General features: G+C 43.6%; 1 protein-coding gene across 1 annotated transcript; it reads left to right on the top strand.

Annotated features, from left to right (window-relative positions):
- The first annotated feature begins 407 nt into the window (after positions 1-407).
- On the top strand, positions 408-8,791 carry LOC127914353 (uncharacterized). Its single transcript, XM_052490126.1, is given in 6 exon segments — positions 408-1,115; positions 1,438-1,563; positions 2,233-3,130; positions 3,133-5,850; positions 5,853-5,933; positions 5,936-8,791. Coding segments are annotated over 4 exon segments (4,944 nt in total). The 5' UTR covers positions 408-1,115; positions 1,438-1,563; positions 2,233-2,610; the 3' UTR covers positions 7,561-8,791.
- The last annotated feature ends 14,133 nt before the right edge of the window (positions 8,792-22,924 follow it).

The raw sequence follows: 22,924 nt of genomic DNA, 5'->3' as shown, positions 1-22,924 counted from the left end.
GGGTCTTAGTCAAGTACTGATGATATTAGTAGTGATAAACTAGCCATCCTACTCAACTATTCTCATATGAAGTGACTTTACTGACAGGTAAGATCGAATAAATGTTAGACATTCTGTGGGAAGTTGTTCCTAAATCTACAGTAGGCTACAACTAAACCACTAGCTAACAGGGCAACCACCCCCCTGGAGAGCGACTGTCCTGCAAGCTTTAATTTCAACAAAATTATAACGGTTCCCCAGGACCTTAATTAACTGAATCAGGTATGTTACCACGGGTTTGGAGCAAAAGCCTGCACCACAATAGCCTTCAGGAGTTACCCCTGATCCAGGTGTACATTACCATTTCAATGAAACCATACATTTGCATGACAACGCCTGCACCCCGCACGTGCCAGAATGACAAGCAAGTATGTCCAAACATCTAGGCATTTAAAAAAACTTTTATATGAATGATAATGAAATGCAAGTTAGCAAATACACGGCAGCCATTTTAACACGTCTGGTTGGTGAATGCTATGCCCAGCTGCAGCATGAAGCCAGTTAAAATGGCTTCAACCTCCCGCAGTCTGAATCTATTTCTGACGGATTTTTATCACATTATTTGTCATTCGGATACCTATACGGGTGACTACTTGACATAATATACCATAAAAAAACTTTACTAAAAGTAAATAAGAATAATTCAATGCAAAATATCAGCTAGCTATAGATAGCATGCTTGCTATCCAAAACAACTACTGAACCACAGGTTATGCTACCCGGAAATATTTCACGGGCCGGAAAGGACCAATGTTAAGTGAGCACACGTCATTCCCTTTTACCCCCCCCAAAATGATAACCGACCGTCCAAAACATTTAAGCCGACAAAAACATCACCAACTCATCATTACCAATGGGGATTGATGCTGTCAAATGGCGTGGAAAAGGTTGCAGACTCAAATACTGAGTATTTAAAAGCGAAAGGGAGCCGAGCATTCACCTAGCTCAGCATCAGTGAACATGGCTATGGCTAACGAGTCGAAAACAGTACGCAGAAATGGAGAGCTAAGCGAATGATAGCTAGATGGTAGGAAGGCGTGACAGGCCGCATCCTGAACTTGTACTTGGATGTGTAGGTAAATAATCAATTTCGTATTTTATTCTGCCAAGAGGCATTCATTGGCTTTTGAATGCATATTGTGTTATGCTATAGATAGCAAGCCGTGTGTGTTGTGTATTTGTATGGGTTGCATTCGATATCTGCTAGCTAAATAGCAGAATGTTATACCAAAAGCTGTCAGTTTTGCATGTAAGCGCTTCTTTGCAAAACCCCCAATGTTTGTCAAAGCAATGTGCAACCCAAAGTTAGTAGTTCCCGCAGCTAGTATTGTGCAATTATGCAATTTTTGCAGTGGCTGAATAATAGTTGCTGATTCTGAATTTATGTCCTCCCCACAGGATTGGTCATCTACACTACTCATGTGAAAGGCAATCAAAAAGATGCGATTGTGAAATAAAATCCATCTCCCTCCGCTGTCGGGGGAACACATATTTTGACTCATTGACATCTGTCAAAATACAAAGGTAAGATTTTCCATAACGTGATCAATATTTCGCCGACGTCTTATAAACATGCAATAATAATTCATAATAATTCATGTTTTATTTACAGTTCAGCGGACTTAAAAAATGTGACAGTGCTCAGTTCATAAGAAACTATATGCAGTAGTAATACCCTAGTAATAAACAATAAATACATTAGAATAACAGTAGTAATAAAATAGTCATTCAGCATACTATACTTACATTTGGAAAACTATTAATTTTTAGTAAGACTGACATTTGAAAAAATATATCATTACTAAATTTAATTTTATCGAACCTTTATTTCAACAGGTGCGACATATTGAGACCTAGGTCTCTTTTTCAATTGCGCCCTGGATAATACAACATAAATATACACATTGTTAACAAAGGTTCGTGATTGCATTTTCATCATCTACTTTATCCATTTTCAATAATAAAAAAAATACATTGTTTAAAAAATATCTCTATATATATGTGTGTATATATTATATACTTTTTTTGTTGTGTGAATTTATTTTAAGCTAAAGACATTTTATTTTATCCTATACACTTTGGTGTATCATAATGGTACAAATGTTGGTGTATTTACAAATGTAAGCTCTTTAATTTAACAGTTTTTATCAAACAGAAGTATCTGTTTTGACAAATGTAGTCTCTGTTTTTCAGTGAGGAGAAGAAAACATCATCTCTTCCTAGAGAACGAGTGAATAAACTGATGTTGACGAGGGGAAACGATGATATGGATGAAAACACTAACTGAAACAGCCAACCAACAGCTGTTGACTGAACTGCTCTCTAATAAAGATTGTTCTGTACCATAAAACACCAAGAGACCAACAAACAACAACAATTGCACACCAAAACAAGGCCTTTTCTCCCCATGAAACTGTACAGTCTTTAATAAAATGGCACCAACCCATCAAGATAAAAAGAGAATACGGTATCCACGTTGAAAAGAACTGTGAGAACTGGTCGCGTTTGAGAAAAAAGACCCTTTACACTAAATAACCCCATTCCCCACACACTTGCTCCCTCTCCTGTTGGATGGAGAGTGGGGGCAGTGGACGATCGGGCGGAAGTAGCAGCAGCCGAAGTGCGCGAACAGGGGGGACCGGCAGTGTTATTGGGCGGAGTTCGGGATCGAGCCGAGGCGACTCAGGCAGTTCCAGGTCAAATAGTGGCACTGCAGGATCCCTCGGCCGAAGCTCGTCCGTTGGTGGCAGTGGTGGGATCATTGTCGCTGCTCCTGGTGCTGGAGGTGTGGCTCCTGCACCCCCATGTGCCAGTGAGTGGGAGATGTTCCAATTTGGAAAATACAATTTGGACATAATAGAGATGTTAAGCGGACACCAGGCCCATCAGTTCAAAGGCCTTGGGTTAGAACGACAGCTACAGCATCAGCAGCAGGTGCAGCTTCACCAGCACCAGCTCCAGCAGCAACAACAACAGCAGGCCGAGACCTCAGGAGCTCTCCTGTCTGGGCTAGGCCTTGGGTCCCTCCAAGGGGCCAGAAGCAACGCCTTTTCCGATTCTGCCTCTATTTTTGCCAAAATGAGCGCCCCTCCTCCCCTCTACAACAACAACCTTCTTCATCCTCACAAAGATCCAAGTCAAGCAAGATGAGTAGCAGCAGCTCAAGCCATGTGTCAGGCTACCCACAGTTCCTGCGTTCCTTCCACCCGTCAGAGGCAGCTCTGGCACAGGAGCAACTGCATTCTGGGGTCGGCCGCTTCGAGCACTTTTCTGGGGGTAGCAGTAGTGGGGGTGCTGGGGGGTTGGGAGTTGCCCCCCCTCCACCACCCCCTCTGCATCCAGGCCTCTCTGTCCCCCAAGCATCACCTGGCCCTTCATCCTCTTCCCCCTCCCCCTCCAGTTCAGTGGTAACTAACAATCCCCCCAGTAGCAGTACAGTCACCTCTCTGGGACACCAGCTGGTTGGGGCCCAGTCTGATGCACGGAGTCTTCATCAGCAGTTCAGTTGCATGCTAGCTGCTAATCAGTACTTTCTCTCTGGGGTGCCTGCTAACGCTAGCTTAGAGCAGTTTCTGGTTCAACAGGGAACCCACAACCACCTGGGGATAGGTTTAGGTCAGAGTGAGGGATCCAGCTCAGGCCTTGCTCCGCCTCCAGCTCTGCATTCCTCTCATTCGCATTCCCTCTCTACCGCTCAGCCACAGCAGCAGCCTCCACAGCAGCAGCAGCTGCCTCCCCATACCCTGTCCCACCCCCATTCGCACTCCCACCCTCACCACCCCCTACACCCAGGCTCCCAGCCCTCTTCCCTGGGTGGTTTTGACTTCCAGGGCATCCCAGTGCTCTCCTCCAACCAGCTGGCCTCTCTGATGCAGCAGGAAGTAGGCCTGCCGCTCCCCCTGCCTCTTCATCTGTCCCTCTCCAAGGATGACGGCAAGGGGGACAGCAGTGGGGGCGGAAGCAGCAGCAGTAGAAGGAAGAAAGCGATGGCTGGCTACCTTCCACAGAGGAAGTCAGATGGCGGCAGTAACAGCAGCAGCGGCCACAGCAGTGGGAACCCCAATGCTAGCAGCAGTGCAGGGGGGCTGGGCCACGACCCCTCCCCAGGGCTGGTTGGGGGTGGGGGCGGAGGGGTTGGCATCTCAGGTTTGGGAGGAGATCCATCCCTCCTTGCCTCTTCATCATCCTCATCTTCATCATCAGTTGTCTCATCCTCCTCTTCCTCTGGCCCCTCCTCCACTGCAGCATCAGTCCTGGTTACTAATGGTTCTCACCTATCCAAACCTGATAACATGGGCTCCATGCCATCTGCATCTACACAGGCTGACACTGAGCCCCTCTATAACTGTGGTGAGTGTGGAAAAACCTTCACTCACCTCTCCAGCCTTCGCAGGCACCTGCGTATGCATGAGTCTACGGCAGCAGGTACTAGCAATAATGCCAGCATTAACCCAAACCCTACTCATATCCAACCACTAACTGACCCCAGTCTCCCACACTCCACCCAGGAACACTCCACCCAGGATCTGAACTCTCAGTCTAACTCACTGTCCTCCCAACAATCGTCCAACTCAGTCCAGGCCTCATCTTCCTGCCCCAGCCCTGACAAGACCTTCAATTGCTCAGATTGTGGCAAGCACTTCAAGAAAAAGGGGCACCTCCTCCAGCATGGCGTCATCCACTCAGAGGCTCGCCCGTATGGCTGCAGCATCTGCTCCCGGGCTTTCAACCGCCGTGAGTCGCTGACGCGACACGAGAAGATTCACCAGGACAAGCCCTTCCGCTGTCCAGCCTGCGGTCGATGCTTCCGTGAGAGTACCTCTCTACTCAACCATGCTGCCTCTGGCACATGCGGCAAGCCAGGTAGGGCATCAAAATCACAGGGCAGCAGCAAGGAAGGAGCTGTAGGGGAGGGCAGAATGGGAGGAGGGGGCGGAGGAGAAGGTGGAGGAGGTGGGGATTACCAGGGTAGTAGAGGGGTGATTTATGGGAAAACTGAGGAAGATGAAGAGGGTGTGATCATGGGAGGTGAGGGAGGTCAGAAGTCAAGGCTAGGGTGTGATGGTGGTCTGTTTCAGTCAGAGAGGGGAGGGAATGCTAACAGCAGGGACAGGCCAGATGGTAAATACCCCACTGATTACTCTCGGAATCGTTACACAGGCTACCATGACGACCACCGTTCTCAAGGTAACCCGTCTCCGTGTTACTCTGGAGCCTCCCCCTGTGGTAGTGGGATGGTGGGCCCGGCGCTGAGGAAGGCACCATTGGCCCCGACGCTGCACCCCCACCCTCAGAGTCAAACCCAACATCACCACCAACAGCACCTCCCCCTGTCCTCTCTCCTGGATGACTCTGAAGACGACGTCACCAGCTCTGTCAACAACGCCATCTCAGCCATCGCCGCCGCAGCTGCCGCCAACTGTGATATGAACAGTGGGAACAGAGGCGACGATAGGAGGGATATCATCGGAGGGCTGTTGGGGGGGCTGGACTTAGGTCCCTTGGGGTCCCCTTCATCAACATCTGGGATGGATAAGACCTATAGAGGAGCAGGGAACCAGGATGGTATGAGTGGTAATATGAACCACAACCAACAGCAGGGGAATGATCCACAGAACCCTGCTGCCAAACCAAAACGTCCCCGGAAACCCAGAAAGCCCAAAGACCCCAACGCTCCCCCTAAACGCAGGCAGTACACCCCCAGAGCTCCCAGGGAGTCGAGCAACATTCCGCGGCCATATCTGTGCAGTGTTTGCGGCAGGGGGTTTGCACGCCGCGAGACCCTGCGTAGGCACGACCGTGTCCATACTGGGAGAAGCCCCACCGCTGCAGTACATGTGGGAAGTACTTCAGAGAGGCCTTCCACCTCACCAAGCACCACACCGTTCACTCTGGGAGAAGAACTACAAGTGCAGCCTGTGTGGGAAAGAGTTTGGCTACTCCCAGAGCCTCAAGAGGCACGGGAAGCTCCATCAGAAAGGGGAGCTGGAAGAGGTCCCCACAACACCAGGAGGGGAGAACCTCAACAACTTCAACACAAACCCGTCATGTGGGATGGGCCAAGACAGGGAACAGAACCAAGGAAACAGCTCCTCCTCCTATTATTCATACCCCCAAGATGTCAAGCCTCAAGGCTCTAACAGCCAGCCCCCCCCCAGGCTCTACACCTGTGCCATATGCTGGAAGTCTTTCCGTCATCACTTCCACCTGACGGCTCATCACCAGACGGTCCATGAGAACGGAGGTGAGAAGTTGTTCAGCTGCGAGGTTTGTGGGAAGGCCTTTGCCTACTCCAACAGCCTCACTCGACACAGGCTGTCGCAGCACGGCCTGGCCCGCACCGGCCCTGACAACGCACAAGGGGACGGCAGTGGGTCAGGGGTAAACAGTGCAGCTGGTGGTGGAGTGAGTGGGACTGCGTCAGAGAGCGAGGCAGCCACCAACGCCCTCCTTCAGATGGCACCTTCCACTGAGGGCCACGGGGGGCAGCAGAGTCACAGTGTTGTCACCCACAGTCATCAACAACAGCCACCTCAGCCCCCAGCTGGCTACTCCCCCCTTTTCTATGATGCTGGTACGGCCCACTCCTCAGCCTCCAGCATCCCTCCCTACTCTCAGCCCCTGCCACCCAACTCCACAATCATGCCCCCTCAGCACCAGCATTCCCCAGCAAGGGTGAAAGGGGAGCACATTTACCCAGCTGGGTCCAGTAGTCACACCCTTCACACTACAGCTCCATTCCAGCCGCTCACGGAGCTACCATCCGACCACCATCACCACCACCACCACCATTCTTCACATCACCTCCACCGTTCAGAGCCACAGTCCCAGCAACCACACCACAGGAACATCCAATCACACGATGACATGAGGAGGCACAAGAAGAAGAGAAAGTCCGACAGGAGGGAGGGAAGGGGGGACATGTGGGAGGAGTCCTCAGGCTTCGTCAGAGACGAGGAGAGGAAAGACCAGAGGAAGAGGAGGTCTGTTTTGCAAAAACAGCTGAGGAAGAAAAAGCTTCTGTTGAAGATTAGACGAGGGGGGGAAGCGGGAGGGGGAGGATATGAGCTGGTCACAACAAGAGGGATGAAGATACAAATCCTGTCATCTCTCAAAGTCCCAGTGAAACGTTTTGCCTGCTCCATCTGTCCCCACGCCTTGTTCGCCCGCCAGGCCGGCCTGCTAGCCCACAGGGCAGCTAAACACACCCAGAGAGTCCTGTCCCCCCAGGAGCGTCTGTGCTGCGGTGTGTGTGGGAAGCAGTCTCACAGGCTTCTGGAAGCCTTCATCCACCGGGCGACTCATCGCGCCCGAGGGTCCTTCTCCTGCAGACGCTGCTCTGCTCGCTTCTGGAACGCCCCCCTCCTCCGCAGGCACAAGGTGACCTGCCGACATCGGGCCAAGGGACTTCCACGAGGTGGCGCTATCCGCCTGAAGTTGTCCAAGAGGGTGGGGGAGAGGAAGAGCAGAGAGGAGCAGGGGGAGATGTCGCACTCCCTGCTTACAGAGTACAGATACTGAGCTTGCTGAATTCTAAGGTAGTCGTGTTTAGATTTTCATTGATAGGAAATGGAGAGGTTATCAGTTTTGGACTATACATAGAAGAAGATGGACTTTAAAAAACAAAAGCCTTTGGGAGGGGGGTTAAATTGGTCTGGTGTCTGTCTGGACCTCATCAACTCAACTCACTGACTGTTAGAATGACTGTTTTAACAACATGAACTACTGTAGATCAACCAAGGATCACCCGGAATTCTTCCATCCAACTGTATGGGAGGATGTTGAAAGACATTACTGTTTTCATATGATCATTAACCCTTAAGTGCATTGACACTATGCTTGGCTGGCACTGTGCAGTTATTAGACATGTTTAGGTGATTTGACCTGCTAATTTAACTCTACCCCCTCAGCCTTACTAGCATCCCTTCTATACCCCTAGCTGTATGATAACTCTGTCTCTGCTGTGTACTATGTCTTGTTGATGTTCACCTAGAGCCCCTTTGGAGATTTATTTTATGTAAAAAGTGCATTTAGTAGGAGTAGGGAGAGGGTGGGACACAGACTTCTGGTTGGTAGAGAGGCAGTCTGTTTGTCGGTGCATGTGTGTTTTTTGGTCAGTTTGTTGCGGAGGTTGTGAACTCACTATGTGATGATTAATTCAGTACATCCGAAAAGGACGTGTTTTAAGCGTAAGTTAATAAAGTCCTGACAAATGTCCCCAGTGATTTAATCACGTCTTTAAAAATACATTTGAGAATCTTAATAGATTGAAGTGAATACCACTTCCAGACAACAAAGTCTTATCTTACAAAAAGCCTTGCTAATCATGACTTTATTTCATTTTCATGCCTGTGGAAACAATTGTAGCTTTTATACCAAGATATTGAGATCAAGACAGGATGAACAAAGCTCACTGTAACGTATATTGTGTTAATATCTTATCACTGCTGTGTTTCTGTTTTCACAAAGTACTTTATTTAGCTTTTACTGTTCCTTCATAGTAGCAAAACCAGTTATGATTACATGTATTAATGTGTGTTTAACTCCATCTGTCGACCTGCCAAACCTGGATTCTATCCTGTCCTCTTCTCTTATTTTTTTGCTGAGTTGCAATCATGTTCATAACCCTGTCGGGCCTTGTTTTATCTTCTAAAGAAAAATAATAGTTCTAAGTACATTTCTATCACTTTATTTACTTAAAACAAAGATAGTTGTTGATTATACTTCAGCATTGAATAAAACATAAGTGTTCTCTGCTGTGCTTTTTCTCCATGTATCATGTAAGGCTAATGATGAAGAACGGCATAGTTACTGATAACTAATAATTTACATTTACATTACATTTAAGTCATTTAGCAGACGCTCTTATCCAGAGCGACTTACAAGGGTATTGACTCTATAATGAGAAAAATTTTACGAATACCAAAATCAGTATAATAGTTTTGTCCCAGATATAGTTAAATAGCTGTGTGGGCCTGATGGATTTCAGGATGTCATCATGGATATACAAATACATTTAAACTTAGCACAACGATGGTTATCCAACACCACTATGGTTATCCAGCACAACTATGGTTATTCAACACCACTATGGTTATCCAACACCACTATGGTTATCCAGCACAACGATGGTTATTCAACACCACTATGGTTATCCAACACAACTATGGTTATCCAACACCACTATGGTTATCCAACACCACTATGGTTATTCAACACCACTATGGTTATTCAACACCACTATGGTTATCCAACACAACGATGGTTATCCAACACCACTATGGTTATCCAACACAACGATGGTTATCCAACACCACTATGGTTATCCAACACCACTATGGTTATTCAACACCACTATGGTTATCCAACACCACTATGGTTATTCAACACCACTATGGTTATTCAACACCACTATGGTTATCCAACACAACGATGGTTATCCAACACCACTATGGTTATCCAACACCACTATGGTTATCCAACACAACGATGGTTATCCAACACCACTATGGTTATTCAACACCACTATGGTTATCCAACACCACTATGGTTATTCAACACCACTATGGTTATCCAACACCACTATGGTTATTCAACACCACTATGGTTATCCAACACCACTATGGTTATCCAACACAACTATGGTTATTCAACACCACTATGGTTATCCAGCACCACTATGGTTATCCAACACCACTATGGTTATTCAACACCACTATGGTTATCCAACACAACGATGGTTATCCAACACCACTATGGTTATCCAACACCACTATGGTTATCCAACACCACTATGGTTATCCAACACCACTATGGTTATCCAACACAACGATGGTTATCCAACACAACGATGGTTATCCAACACCACTATGGTTATCCAACACAACGATGGTTATCCAACACCACTATGGTTATTCAACACCACTATGGTTATCCAACACAACTATGGTTATTCAACACCACTATGGTTATCCAACACCACTATGGTTATTCAACACCACTATGGTTATTCAACACCACTATGGTTATCCAACACCACTATGGTTATCCAACACCACTATGGAAATCCAACACCACTATGGTTATCCAACACCACTATGGAAATCCAACACCACTATGGTTATCCAACACCACTATGGTTATCCAACACCACTATGGTTATCCAACACCACTATGGTTATTCAACACCACTATGGTTATCCAACACCACTATGGTTATTCAACACCACTATGGTTATTCAACACCACTATGGTTATCCAACACAACGATGGTTATCCAACACCACTATGGTTATCCAACACCACTATGGTTATCCAACACCACTATGGTTATCCAACACAACGATGGTTATCCAGCACAACTATGGTTATCCAACACCACTATGGTTATCCAACACCACTATGGTTATCCAACACCACTATGGTTATCCAACACCACTATGGTTATCCAACACAACTATAGTTATCCAGCACAACTATGGTTATCCAACACAACTATAGTTATCCAACACAACTATGGTTATTCAACACCACTATGGTTATCCAGCACCACTATGGTTATCCAACACCACTATGGTTATCCAACACCACTATGGTTATCCAACACCACTATGGTTATCCAACACAACTATGGTTATCCAACACAACTATGGTTATCCAGCACCACTATGGTTATCTAACACCACTATGGTTATCCAACACCACTATGGTTATTCAACACCACTATGGTTATCCAACACCACTATGGTTATCCAACACCACTATGGTTATCCAACACCACTATGGTTATTCAACACCACTATAGTTATCCAACACCACTATGGTTATTCAACACCACTATGGTTATCCAACACCACTATGGTTATCCAACACCACTATGGTTATTCAACAGCACTATGGTTATCCAACACAACTATGGTTATCCAGCACCACGATGGTTATCCAACACCACTATGGTTATTCAACACCACTATGGTTATTCAACACCACTATGGTTATTCAACACCACTATGGTTATCCAACACAACTATGGTTATCCAGCACCACTATGGTTATCCAACACCACTATGGTTATTCAACACCACTATGGTTATCCAACACAACGATGGTTATCCAACACCACTATGGTTATCCAACACCACTATGGTTATCCAACACCACTATGGTTATCCAACACCACTATGGTTATCCAACACAACGATGGTTATCCAACACAACGATGGTTATCCAACACCACTATGGTTATCCAACACCACGATGGTTATCCAACACCACTATGGTTATTCAACACCACTATGGTTATCCAACACCACTATGGTTATTCAACACCACTATGGTTGTCCAACACCACTATGGTTATTCAACACCACTATGGTTATCCAACACCACTATGGTTATCCAACACCACTATGGTTATCCAACACCACTATGGAAATCCAACACCACTATGGTTATCCAACACCACTATGGTTATCCAACACCACTATGGTTATTCAACACCACTATGGTTATCCAACACAACTATAGTTATCCAACACAACTATGGTTATTCAACACCACTATGGTTATTCAACACCACTATGGTTATCCAACACAACAATGGTTATCCAACACCACTATGGTTATCCAACACCACTATGGTTATCCAACACCACTATGGTTATCCAGCACAACTATGGTTATTCAACACCACTATGGTTATCCAACACCACTATGGTTATTCAACACCACTATGGTTATCCAACACCACTATGGTTATCCAACACCACTATGGTTATCCAACACCACTATGGTTATTCAACACCACTATGGTTATCCAACACAACTATAGTTATCCAACACAACTATGGTTATTCAACACCACTATGGTTATTCAACACCACTATGGTTATCCAACACAACGATGGTTATCCAACACCACTATGGTTATCCAACACCACTATGGTTATCCAACACCACTATGGTTATCCAACACAACGATGGTTATCCAGCACAACTATGGTTATTCAACACCACTATGGTTATCCAACACCACTATGGTTATTCAACACCACTATGGTTATCCAACACCACTATGGTTATCCAACACCACTATGGTTATCCAACACAACGATGGTTATCCAGCACACTATGGTTATTCAACACCACTATGGTTATCCAACACCACTATGGTTATTCAACACCACTATGGTTATCCAACACCACTATGGTTATCCAACACCACTATGGTTATCCAACACAACGATGGTTATCCAGCACAACTATGGTTATCCAACACCACTATGGTTATCCAACACAACGATGGTTATCCAGCACAACTATGGTTATCCAACACCACTATGGTTATCCAACACCACTATGGTTATCCAACACAACGATGGTTATCCAGCACAACTATGGTTATCAACACCACTATGGTTATCCAACACCACTATGGTTATCCAACACCACTATGGTTATCCAACACAACTATAGTTATCCAGCACAACTATGGTTATCCAACACAACTATAGTTATCCAACACAACTATGGTTATCCAACACCACTATGGTTATCCAGCACCACTATGGTTATCCAACACCACTATGGTTATCCAACACCACTATGGTTATCCAACACCACTATGGTTATCCAACACCACTATGGTTATCCAACACAACTATAGTTATCCAACACAACTATGGTTATCCAGCACCACTATGGTTATCTAACACCACTATGGTTATCCAACACCACTATGGTTATTCAACACCACTATGGTTATCCAACACCACTATGGTTATCCAACACCACTATGGTTATCCAACACCACTATGGTTATTCAACACCACTATGGTTATCCAACACCACTATGGTTATTCAACACCACTATGGTTATCCAACACCACTATGGTTATCCAACACCACTATGGTTATTCAACACCACTATGGTTATTCAACACCACTATGGTTATCCAACACAACTATGGTTATCCAGCACCACTATGGTTATCCAACACCACTATGGTTATTCAACACCACTATGGTTATCCAACACCACTATGGTTATCCAACACAACTATAGTTATCCAACACAACTATGGTTATCCAGCACCACTATGGTTATCTAACACCACTATGGTTATCCAACACCACTATGGTTATTCAACACCACTATGGTTATCCAACACCACTATGGTTATCCAACACCACTATGGTTATCCAACACCACTATGGTTATTCAACACCACTATGGTTATCCAACACAACTATGGTTATCCAACACCACTATGGTTATCCAACACCACTATGGTTATCCAACACAACTATGGTTATCCAGCACCACTATGGTTATCCAACACAACTATAGTTATCCAACACCACTATGGTTATCCAACACCACTATGGTTATCCAACACCACTATGGTTATCCAACACAACTATAGTTATCCAGCACAACTATGGTTATCCAACACCACTATGGTTATATGGTTATCCAACACCACTATGGTTATCCAACACCACTATGGTTATCCAACACCACGATGGTTATCCAACACCACTATGGTTATCCAGCACAACTATGGTTATCCAACACAACTATGGTTATCCAGCACAACTATGGTTATCCAGCACAACTATGGTTATCCAACACAACTATGGTTATCCAGCACCACTATGGTTATCCAACACCACTATGGTTATCCAACACAACGATGGTTATCCAACACCACTATGGTTATCCAACACCACTATGGTTATCCAACACCACTATGGTTATCCAACACAACTATGGTTATCCAGCACCACTATGGTTATCCAACACCACTATGGTTATTCAACACCACTATGGTTATCCAACACAACGATGGTTATCCAACACCACTATGGTTATCCAACACCACTATGGTTATCCAACACCACTATGGTTATCCAACACCACTATGGTTATCCAACACAACGATGGTTATCCAACACAACGATGGTTATCCAACACCACTATGGTTATCCAACACCACGATGGTTATCCAACACCACTATGGTTATTCAACACCACTATGGTTATCCAACACCACTATGGTTATTCAACACCACTATGGTTGTCCAACACCACTATGGTTATTCAACACCACTATGGTTATCCAACACCACTATGGTTATCCAACACCACTATGGTTATCCAACACCACTATGGAAATCCAACACCACTATGGTTATCCAACACCACTATGGTTATCCAACACCACTATGGTTATTCAACACCACTATGGTTATCCAACACAACTATAGTTATCCAACACAACTATGGTTATTCAACACCACTATGGTTATTCAACACCACTATGGTTATCCAACACAACAATGGTTATCCAACACCACTATGGTTATCCAACACCACTATGGTTATCCAACACCACTATGGTTATCCAACACCACTATGGTTATCCAGCACAACTATGGTTATTCAACACCACTATGGTTATCCAACACCACTATGGTTATTCAACACCACTATGGTTATCCAACACCACTATGGTTATCCAACACCACTATGGTTATCCAACACCACTATGGTTATTCAACACCACTATGGTTATCCAACACAACTATAGTTATCCAACACAACTATGGTTATTCAACACCACTATGGTTATTCAACACCACTATGGTTATCCAACACAACGATGGTTATCCAACACCACTATGGTTATCCAACACCACTATGGTTATCCAACACCACTATGGTTATCCAACACAACGATGGTTATCCAGCACAACTATGGTTATTCAACACCACTATGGTTATCCAACACCACTATGGTTATTCAACACCACTATGGTTATCCAACACCACTATGGTTATCCAACACCACTATGGTTATCCAACACAACGATGGTTATCCAGCACAACTATGGTTATTCAACACCACTATGGTTATCCAACACCACTATGGTTATTCAACACCACTATGGTTATCCAACACCACTATGGTTATCCAACACCACTATGGTTATCCAACACAACGATGGTTATCCAGCACAACTATGGTTATCCAACACCACTATGGTTATCCAACACAACGATGGTTATCCAGCACACTATGGTTATCCAACACCACTATGGTTATCCAACACCACTATGGTTATCCAACACAACGATGGTTATCCAGCACAACTATGGTTATCCAACACCACTATGGTTATCCAACACCACTATGGTTATCCAACACCACTATGGTTATCCAACACCACTATGGTTATCCAACACAACTATAGTTATCCAGCACAACTATGGTTATCCAACACAACTATAGTTATCCAACACAACTATGGTTATTCAACACCACTATGGTTATCCAACACCACTATGGTTATCCAACACCACTATGGTTATCCAACACCACTATGGTTATCCAACACCACTATGGTTATCCAACACAACTATAGTTATCCAACACAACTATGGTTATCCAGCACCACTATGGTTATCTAACACCACTATGGTTATCCAACACCACTATGGTTATTCAACACCACTATGGTTATCCAACACCACTATGGTTATCCAACACCACTATGGTTATCCAACACCACTATGGTTATCCAACACCACTATGGTTATCCAACACCACTATGGTTATTCAACACCACTATGGTTATCCAACACCACTATGGTTATCCAACACCACTATGGTTATTCAACACCACTATGGTTATTCAACACCACTATGGTTATCCAACACAACTATGGTTATCCAGCACCACTATGGTTATCCAACACCACTATGGTTATTCAACACCACTATGGTTATCCAACACCACTATGGTTATCAACACAACTATAGTTATCCAACACAACTATGGTTATCCAGCACCACTATGGTTATCTAACACCACTATGGTTATCCAACACCACTATGGTTATTCAACACCACTATGGTTATCCAACACCACTATGGTTATCCAACACCACTATGGTTATCCAACACCACTATGGTTATTCAACACCACTATGGTTATCCAACACAACTATGGTTATCCAACACCACTATGGTTATCCAACACCACTATGGTTATCCAACACAACTATGGTTATCCAGCACCACTATGGTTATCCAACACCACTATGGTTATCCAACACCACGATGGTTATCCAACACCACTATGGTTATTCAACACCACTATGGTTATCCAACACCACTATGGTTATTCAACACCACTATGGTTGTCCAACACCACTATGGTTATTCAACACCACTATGGTTATCCAACACCACTATGGTTATCCAACACCACTATGGTTATCCAACACCACTATGGAAATCCAACACCACTATGGTTATCCAACACCACTATGGTTATCCAACACCACTATGGTTATTCAACACCACTATGGTTATCCAACACAACTATAGTTATCCAACACAACTATGGTTATTCAACACCACTATGGTTATTCAACACCACTATGGTTATCCAACACAACAATGGTTATCCAACACCACTATGGTTATCCAACACCACTATGGTTATCCAACACCACTATGGTATCCAACACCACTATGGTTATCCAGCACAACTATGGTTATTCAACACCACTATGGTTATCCAACACCACTATGGTTATTCAACACCACTATGGTTATCCAACACCACTATGGTTATCCAACACCACTATGGTTATCCAACACCACTATGGTTATTCAACACCACTATGGTTATCCAACACAACTATAGTTATCCAACACAACTATGGTTATTCAACACCACTATGGTTATTCAACACCACTATGGTTATCCAACACAACGATGGTTATCCAACACCACTATGGTTATCCAACACCACTATGGTTATCCAACACCACTATGGTTATCCAACACAACGATGGTTATCCAGCACAACTATGGTTATTCAACACCACTATGGTTATCCAACACCACTATGGTTATTCAACACCACTATGGTTATCCAACACCACTATGGTTATCCAACACCACTATGGTTATCCAACACAACGATGGTTATCCAGCACAACTATGGTTATTCAACACCACTATGGTTATCCAACACCACTATGGTTATTCAACACCACTATGGTTATCCAACACCACTATGGTTATCCAACACCACTATGGTTATCCAACACAACGATGGTTATCCAGCACAACTATGGTTATCCAACACCACTATGGTTATCCAACACAACGATGGTTATCCAGCACAACTATGGTTATCCAACACCACTATGGTTATCCAACACCACTATGGTTATCCAACACAACGATGGTTATCCAGCACAACTATGGTTATCCAACACCACTATGGTTATCCAACACCACTATGGTTATCCAACACCACTATGGTTATCCAACACCACTATGGTTATCCAACACAACTATAGTTATCCAGCACAACTATGGTTATCCAACACAACTATAGTTATCCAACACAACTATGGTTATTCAACACCACTATGGTTATCCAGCACCACTATGGTTATCCAACACCACTATGGTTATCCAACACCACTATGGTTATCCAACACCACTATGGTTATCCAACACCACTATGGTTATCCAACACAACTATAGTTATCCAACACAACTATGGTTATCCAGCACCACTATGGTTATCTAACACCACTATGGTTATCCAACACCACTATGGTTATTCAACACCACTATGGTTATCCAACACCACTATGGTTATCCAACACCACTATGGTTATCCAACACCACTATGGTTATTCAACACCACTATGGTTATCCAACACCACTATGGTTATTCAACACCACTATGGTTATCCAACACCACTATGGTTATCCAACACCACTATGGTTATTCAACACCACTATGGTTATTCAACACCACTATGGTTATCCAACACAACTATGGTTATCCAGCACCACTATGGTTATCCAACACCACTATGGTTATTCAACACCACTATGGTTATCCAACACCACTATGGTTATCCAACACAACTATAGTTATCCAACACAACTATGGTTATCCAGCACCACTATGGTTATCTAACACCACTATGGTTATCCAACACCACTATGGTTATTCAACACCACTATGGTTATCCAACACCACTATGGTTATCCAACACCACTATGGTTATCCAACACCACTATGGTTATTCAACACCACTATGGTTATCCAACACAACTATGGTTATCCAACACCACTATGGTTATCCAACACCACTATGGTTATCCAACACAACTATGGTTATCCAGCACCACTATGGTTATCCAACACAACTATAGTTATCCAACACCACTATGGTTATCCAACACCACTATGGTTATCCAACACCACTATGGTTATCCAACACAACTATAGTTATCCAGCACAACTATGGTTATCCAACACCACTATGGTTATCCAACACCACGATGGTTATCCAACACCACTATGGTTATCCAACACCACTATGGTTATCCAACACCACGATGGTTATCCAACACCACTATGGTTATCCAGCACAACTATGGTTATCCAACACAACTATGGTTATCCAGCACAACTATGGTTATCCAGCACAACTATGGTTATCCAACACAACTATGGTTATCCAGCACCACTATGGTTATCCAACACCACTATGGTTATCCAACACCACTATGGTTATTCAACACCACTATGGTTATCCAACACCACTATGGTTATCCAACACCACTATGGTTATCCAACACCACTATGGTTATTCAACACCACTATGGTTATCCAACACCACTATGGTTATCCAACACCACTATGGTTATCCAACACCACTATGGTTATCCAACACCACTATGGTTATCCAACACAACTATAGTTATCCAGCACAACTATGGTTATCCAACACAACTATAGTTATCCAACACAACTATGGTTATTCAACACCACTATGGTTATCCAGCACCACTATGGTTATCCAACACCACTATGGTTATCCAACACCACTATGGTTATCCAACACCACTATGGTTATCCAACACAACTATGGTTATCCAACACAACTATGGTTATCCAGCACCACTATGGTTATCTAACACCACTATGGTTATCCAACACCACTATGGTTATTCAACACCACTATGGTTATCCAACACCACTATGGTTATCCAACACCACTATGGTTATCCAACACCACTATGGTTATTCAACACCACTATAGTTATCCAACACCACTATGGTTATTCAACACCACTATGGTTATCCAACACCACTATGGTTATCCAACACCACTATGGTTATTCAACAGCACTATGGTTATCCAACACAACTATGGTTATCCAGCACCACGATGGTTATCCAACACCACTATGGTTATTCAACACCACTATGGTTATTCAACACCACTATGGTTATTCAACACCACTATGGTTATCCAACACAACTATGGTTATCCAGCACCACTATGGTTATCCAACACCACTATGGTTATTCAACACCACTATGGTTATCCAACACAACGATGGTTATCCAACACCACTATGGTTATCCAACACCACTATGGTTATCCAACACCACTATGGTTATCCAACACAACGATGGTTATCCAACACAACGATGGTTATCCAACACCACTATGGTTATCCAACACCACGATGGTTATCCAACACCACTATGGTTATTCAACACCACTATGGTTATCCAACACCACTATGGTTATTCAACACCACTATGGTTGTCCAACACCACTATGGTTATTCAACACCACTATGGTTATTCAACACCACTATGGTTATCCAACACCACTATGGTTATCCAACACCACTATGGTTATCCAACACCACTATGGAAATCCAACACCACTATGGTTATCCAACACCACTATGGTTATCCAACACCACTATGGTTATTCAACACCACTATGGTTATCCAACACAACTATAGTTATCCAACACAACTATGGTTATTCAACACCACTATGGTTATTCAACACCACTATGGTTATCCAACACAACAATGGTTATCCAACACCACTATGGTTATCCAACACCACTATGGTTATCCAACACCACTATGGTTATCCAACACCACTATGGTTATCCAGCACAACTATGGTTATTCAACACCACTATGGTTATCCAACACCACTATGGTTATTCAACACCACTATGGTTATCCAACACCACTATGGTTATCCAACACCACTATGGTTATCCAACACCACTATGGTTATTCAACACCACTATGGTTATCCAACACAACTATAGTTATCCAACACAACTATGGTTATTCAACACCACTATGGTTATTCAACACCACTATGGTTATCCAACACAACGATGGTTATCCAACACCACTATGGTTATCCAACACCACTATGGTTATCCAACACCACTATGGTTATCCAACACAACGATGGTTATCCAGCACAACTATGGTTATTCAACACCACTATGGTTATCCAACACCACTATGGTTATTCAACACCACTATGGTTATCCAACACCACTATGGTTATCCAACACCACTATGGTTATCCAACACAACGATGGTTATCCAGCACAACTATGGTTATTCAACACCACTATGGTTATCCAACACCACTATGGTTATTCAACACCACTATGGTTATCCAACACCACTATGGTTATCCAACACCACTATGGTTATCCAACACAACGATGGTTATCCAGCACAACTATGGTTATCCAACACCACTATGGTTATCCAACACAACGATGGTTATCCAGCACAACTATGGTTATCCAACACCACTATGGTTATCCAACACCACTATGGTTATCCAACACAACGATGGTTATCCAGCACAACTATGGTTATCCAACACCACTATGGTTATCCAACACCACTATGGTTATCCAACACCACTATGGTTATCCAACACCACTATGGTTATCCAACACAACTATAGTTATCCAGCACAACTATGGTTATCCAACACAACTATAGTTATCCAACACAACTATGGTTATTCAACACCACTATGGTTATCCAGCACCACTATGGTTATCCAACACCACTATGGTTATCCAACACCACTATGGTTATCCAACACCACTATGGTTATCCAACACCACTATGGTTATCCAACACAACTATAGTTATCCAACACAACTATGGTTATCCAGCACCACTATGGTTATCTAACACCACTATGGTTATCCAACACCACTATGGTTATTCAACACCACTATGGTTATCCAACACCACTATGGTTATCCAACACCACTATGGTTATCCAACACCACTATGGTTATTCAACACCACTATGGTTATCCAACACCACTATGGTTATTCAACACCACTATGGTTATCCAACACCACTATGGTTATCCAACACCACTATGGTTATTCAACACCACTATGGTTATTCAACACCACTATGGTTATCCAACACAACTATGGTTATCCAGCACCACTATGGTTATCCAACACCACTATGGTTATTCAACACCACTATGGTTATCCAACACCACTATGGTTATCCAACACAACTATAGTTATCCAACACAACTATGGTTATCCAGCACCACTATGGTTATCTAACACCACTATGGTTATCCAACACCACTATGGTTATTCAACACCACTATGGTTATCCAACACCACTATGGAAATCCAACACCACTATGGTTATCCAACACCACTATGGTTATTCAACACCACTATGGTTATCCAACACAACTATGGTTATCCAACACCACTATGGTTATCCAACACCACTATGGTTATCCAACACAACTATGGTTATCCAGCACCACTATGGTTATCCAACACAACTATAGTTATCCAACACCACTATGGTTATCCAACACCACTATGGTTATCCAACACCACTATGGTTATCCAACACAACTATAGTTATCCAGCACAACTATGGTTATCCAACACCACTATGGTTATCCAACACCACGATGGTTATCCAACACCACTATGGTTATCCAACACCACTATGGTTATCCAACACCACGATGGTTATCCAACACCACTATGGTTATCCAGCACAACTATGGTTATCCAACACAACTATGGTTATCCAGCACAACTATGGTTATCCAGCACAACTATGGTTATCCAACACAACTATGGTTATCCAACACCACTATGGTTATCCAGTACAACTATGGTTATCCAACACCACTATGGTTATCCAACACAACTATGGTTATCCAACACCACTGTGGTTATCCAACACAACTATCGTTATCCAACACAACTATGGTTATCCAGCACAACTATGGTTATCCAACACCACTATGGTTATCCAGCACCACTATGGTTATCCAACACCACTATGGTTATCCAACACCACTATGGTTATCCAACACCACTATGGTTATCCAGTACAACTATGGTTATCCAACACCACTATGGTTATCCAACTTGTTGGCAGGTCAATCCAATTAATGTTGTATATTCGACCAGAAAAGCTTTTTTTTGTTGCTTTGCTTTCCATGACCCCAATTTGAAATGGTCACAACTCACAACCACCCAAAATAAATAAATAATGGACATCTACAGCCTACAGTATTATGTTAAATCCACTAGATGGCATTAGGCAACTCATTTCTGCTCACTGTACTCTGGCCCCTGTGTTTTAGAGTGTGGCAGTCACATGGATTTTATACCAATAGGGGGTGGATTCAAGAGTCGGAAACGTGCAGTGTCCATGTCTGAGCTGTGTGTGTCAGTGAGTGCACACGTCTGACCCGAGTGTGTACAAATGTGTGTGTGTGTGTGTGTGTGTGTGTGTGTGTGTGTGTGTGTGTGTGTGTGTGTGTGTGTGTGTGTGTGTGTGTGTGTGTGTGTGTGTGTGTGTGTGTGTGTTTGCAGACTCATGCTTGCATGCGAGTGTGAGATAAATATTTTTGTGTACGACACAGATAGAATATCAACATAAATGCATACATACAGAATTGCAAGGCAGTTATGGCTGCC

Source organism: Oncorhynchus keta, chromosome 31 (genome assembly GCF_023373465.1).
Source record: "Oncorhynchus keta strain PuntledgeMale-10-30-2019 chromosome 31, Oket_V2, whole genome shotgun sequence".
In the NCBI taxonomy this organism is placed as follows: Eukaryota; Metazoa; Chordata; class Actinopteri; order Salmoniformes; family Salmonidae; genus Oncorhynchus; species Oncorhynchus keta.
Note: the sequence above shows the minus strand (reverse complement) of the source record. Positions and strands in the feature narration are given on the sequence as shown.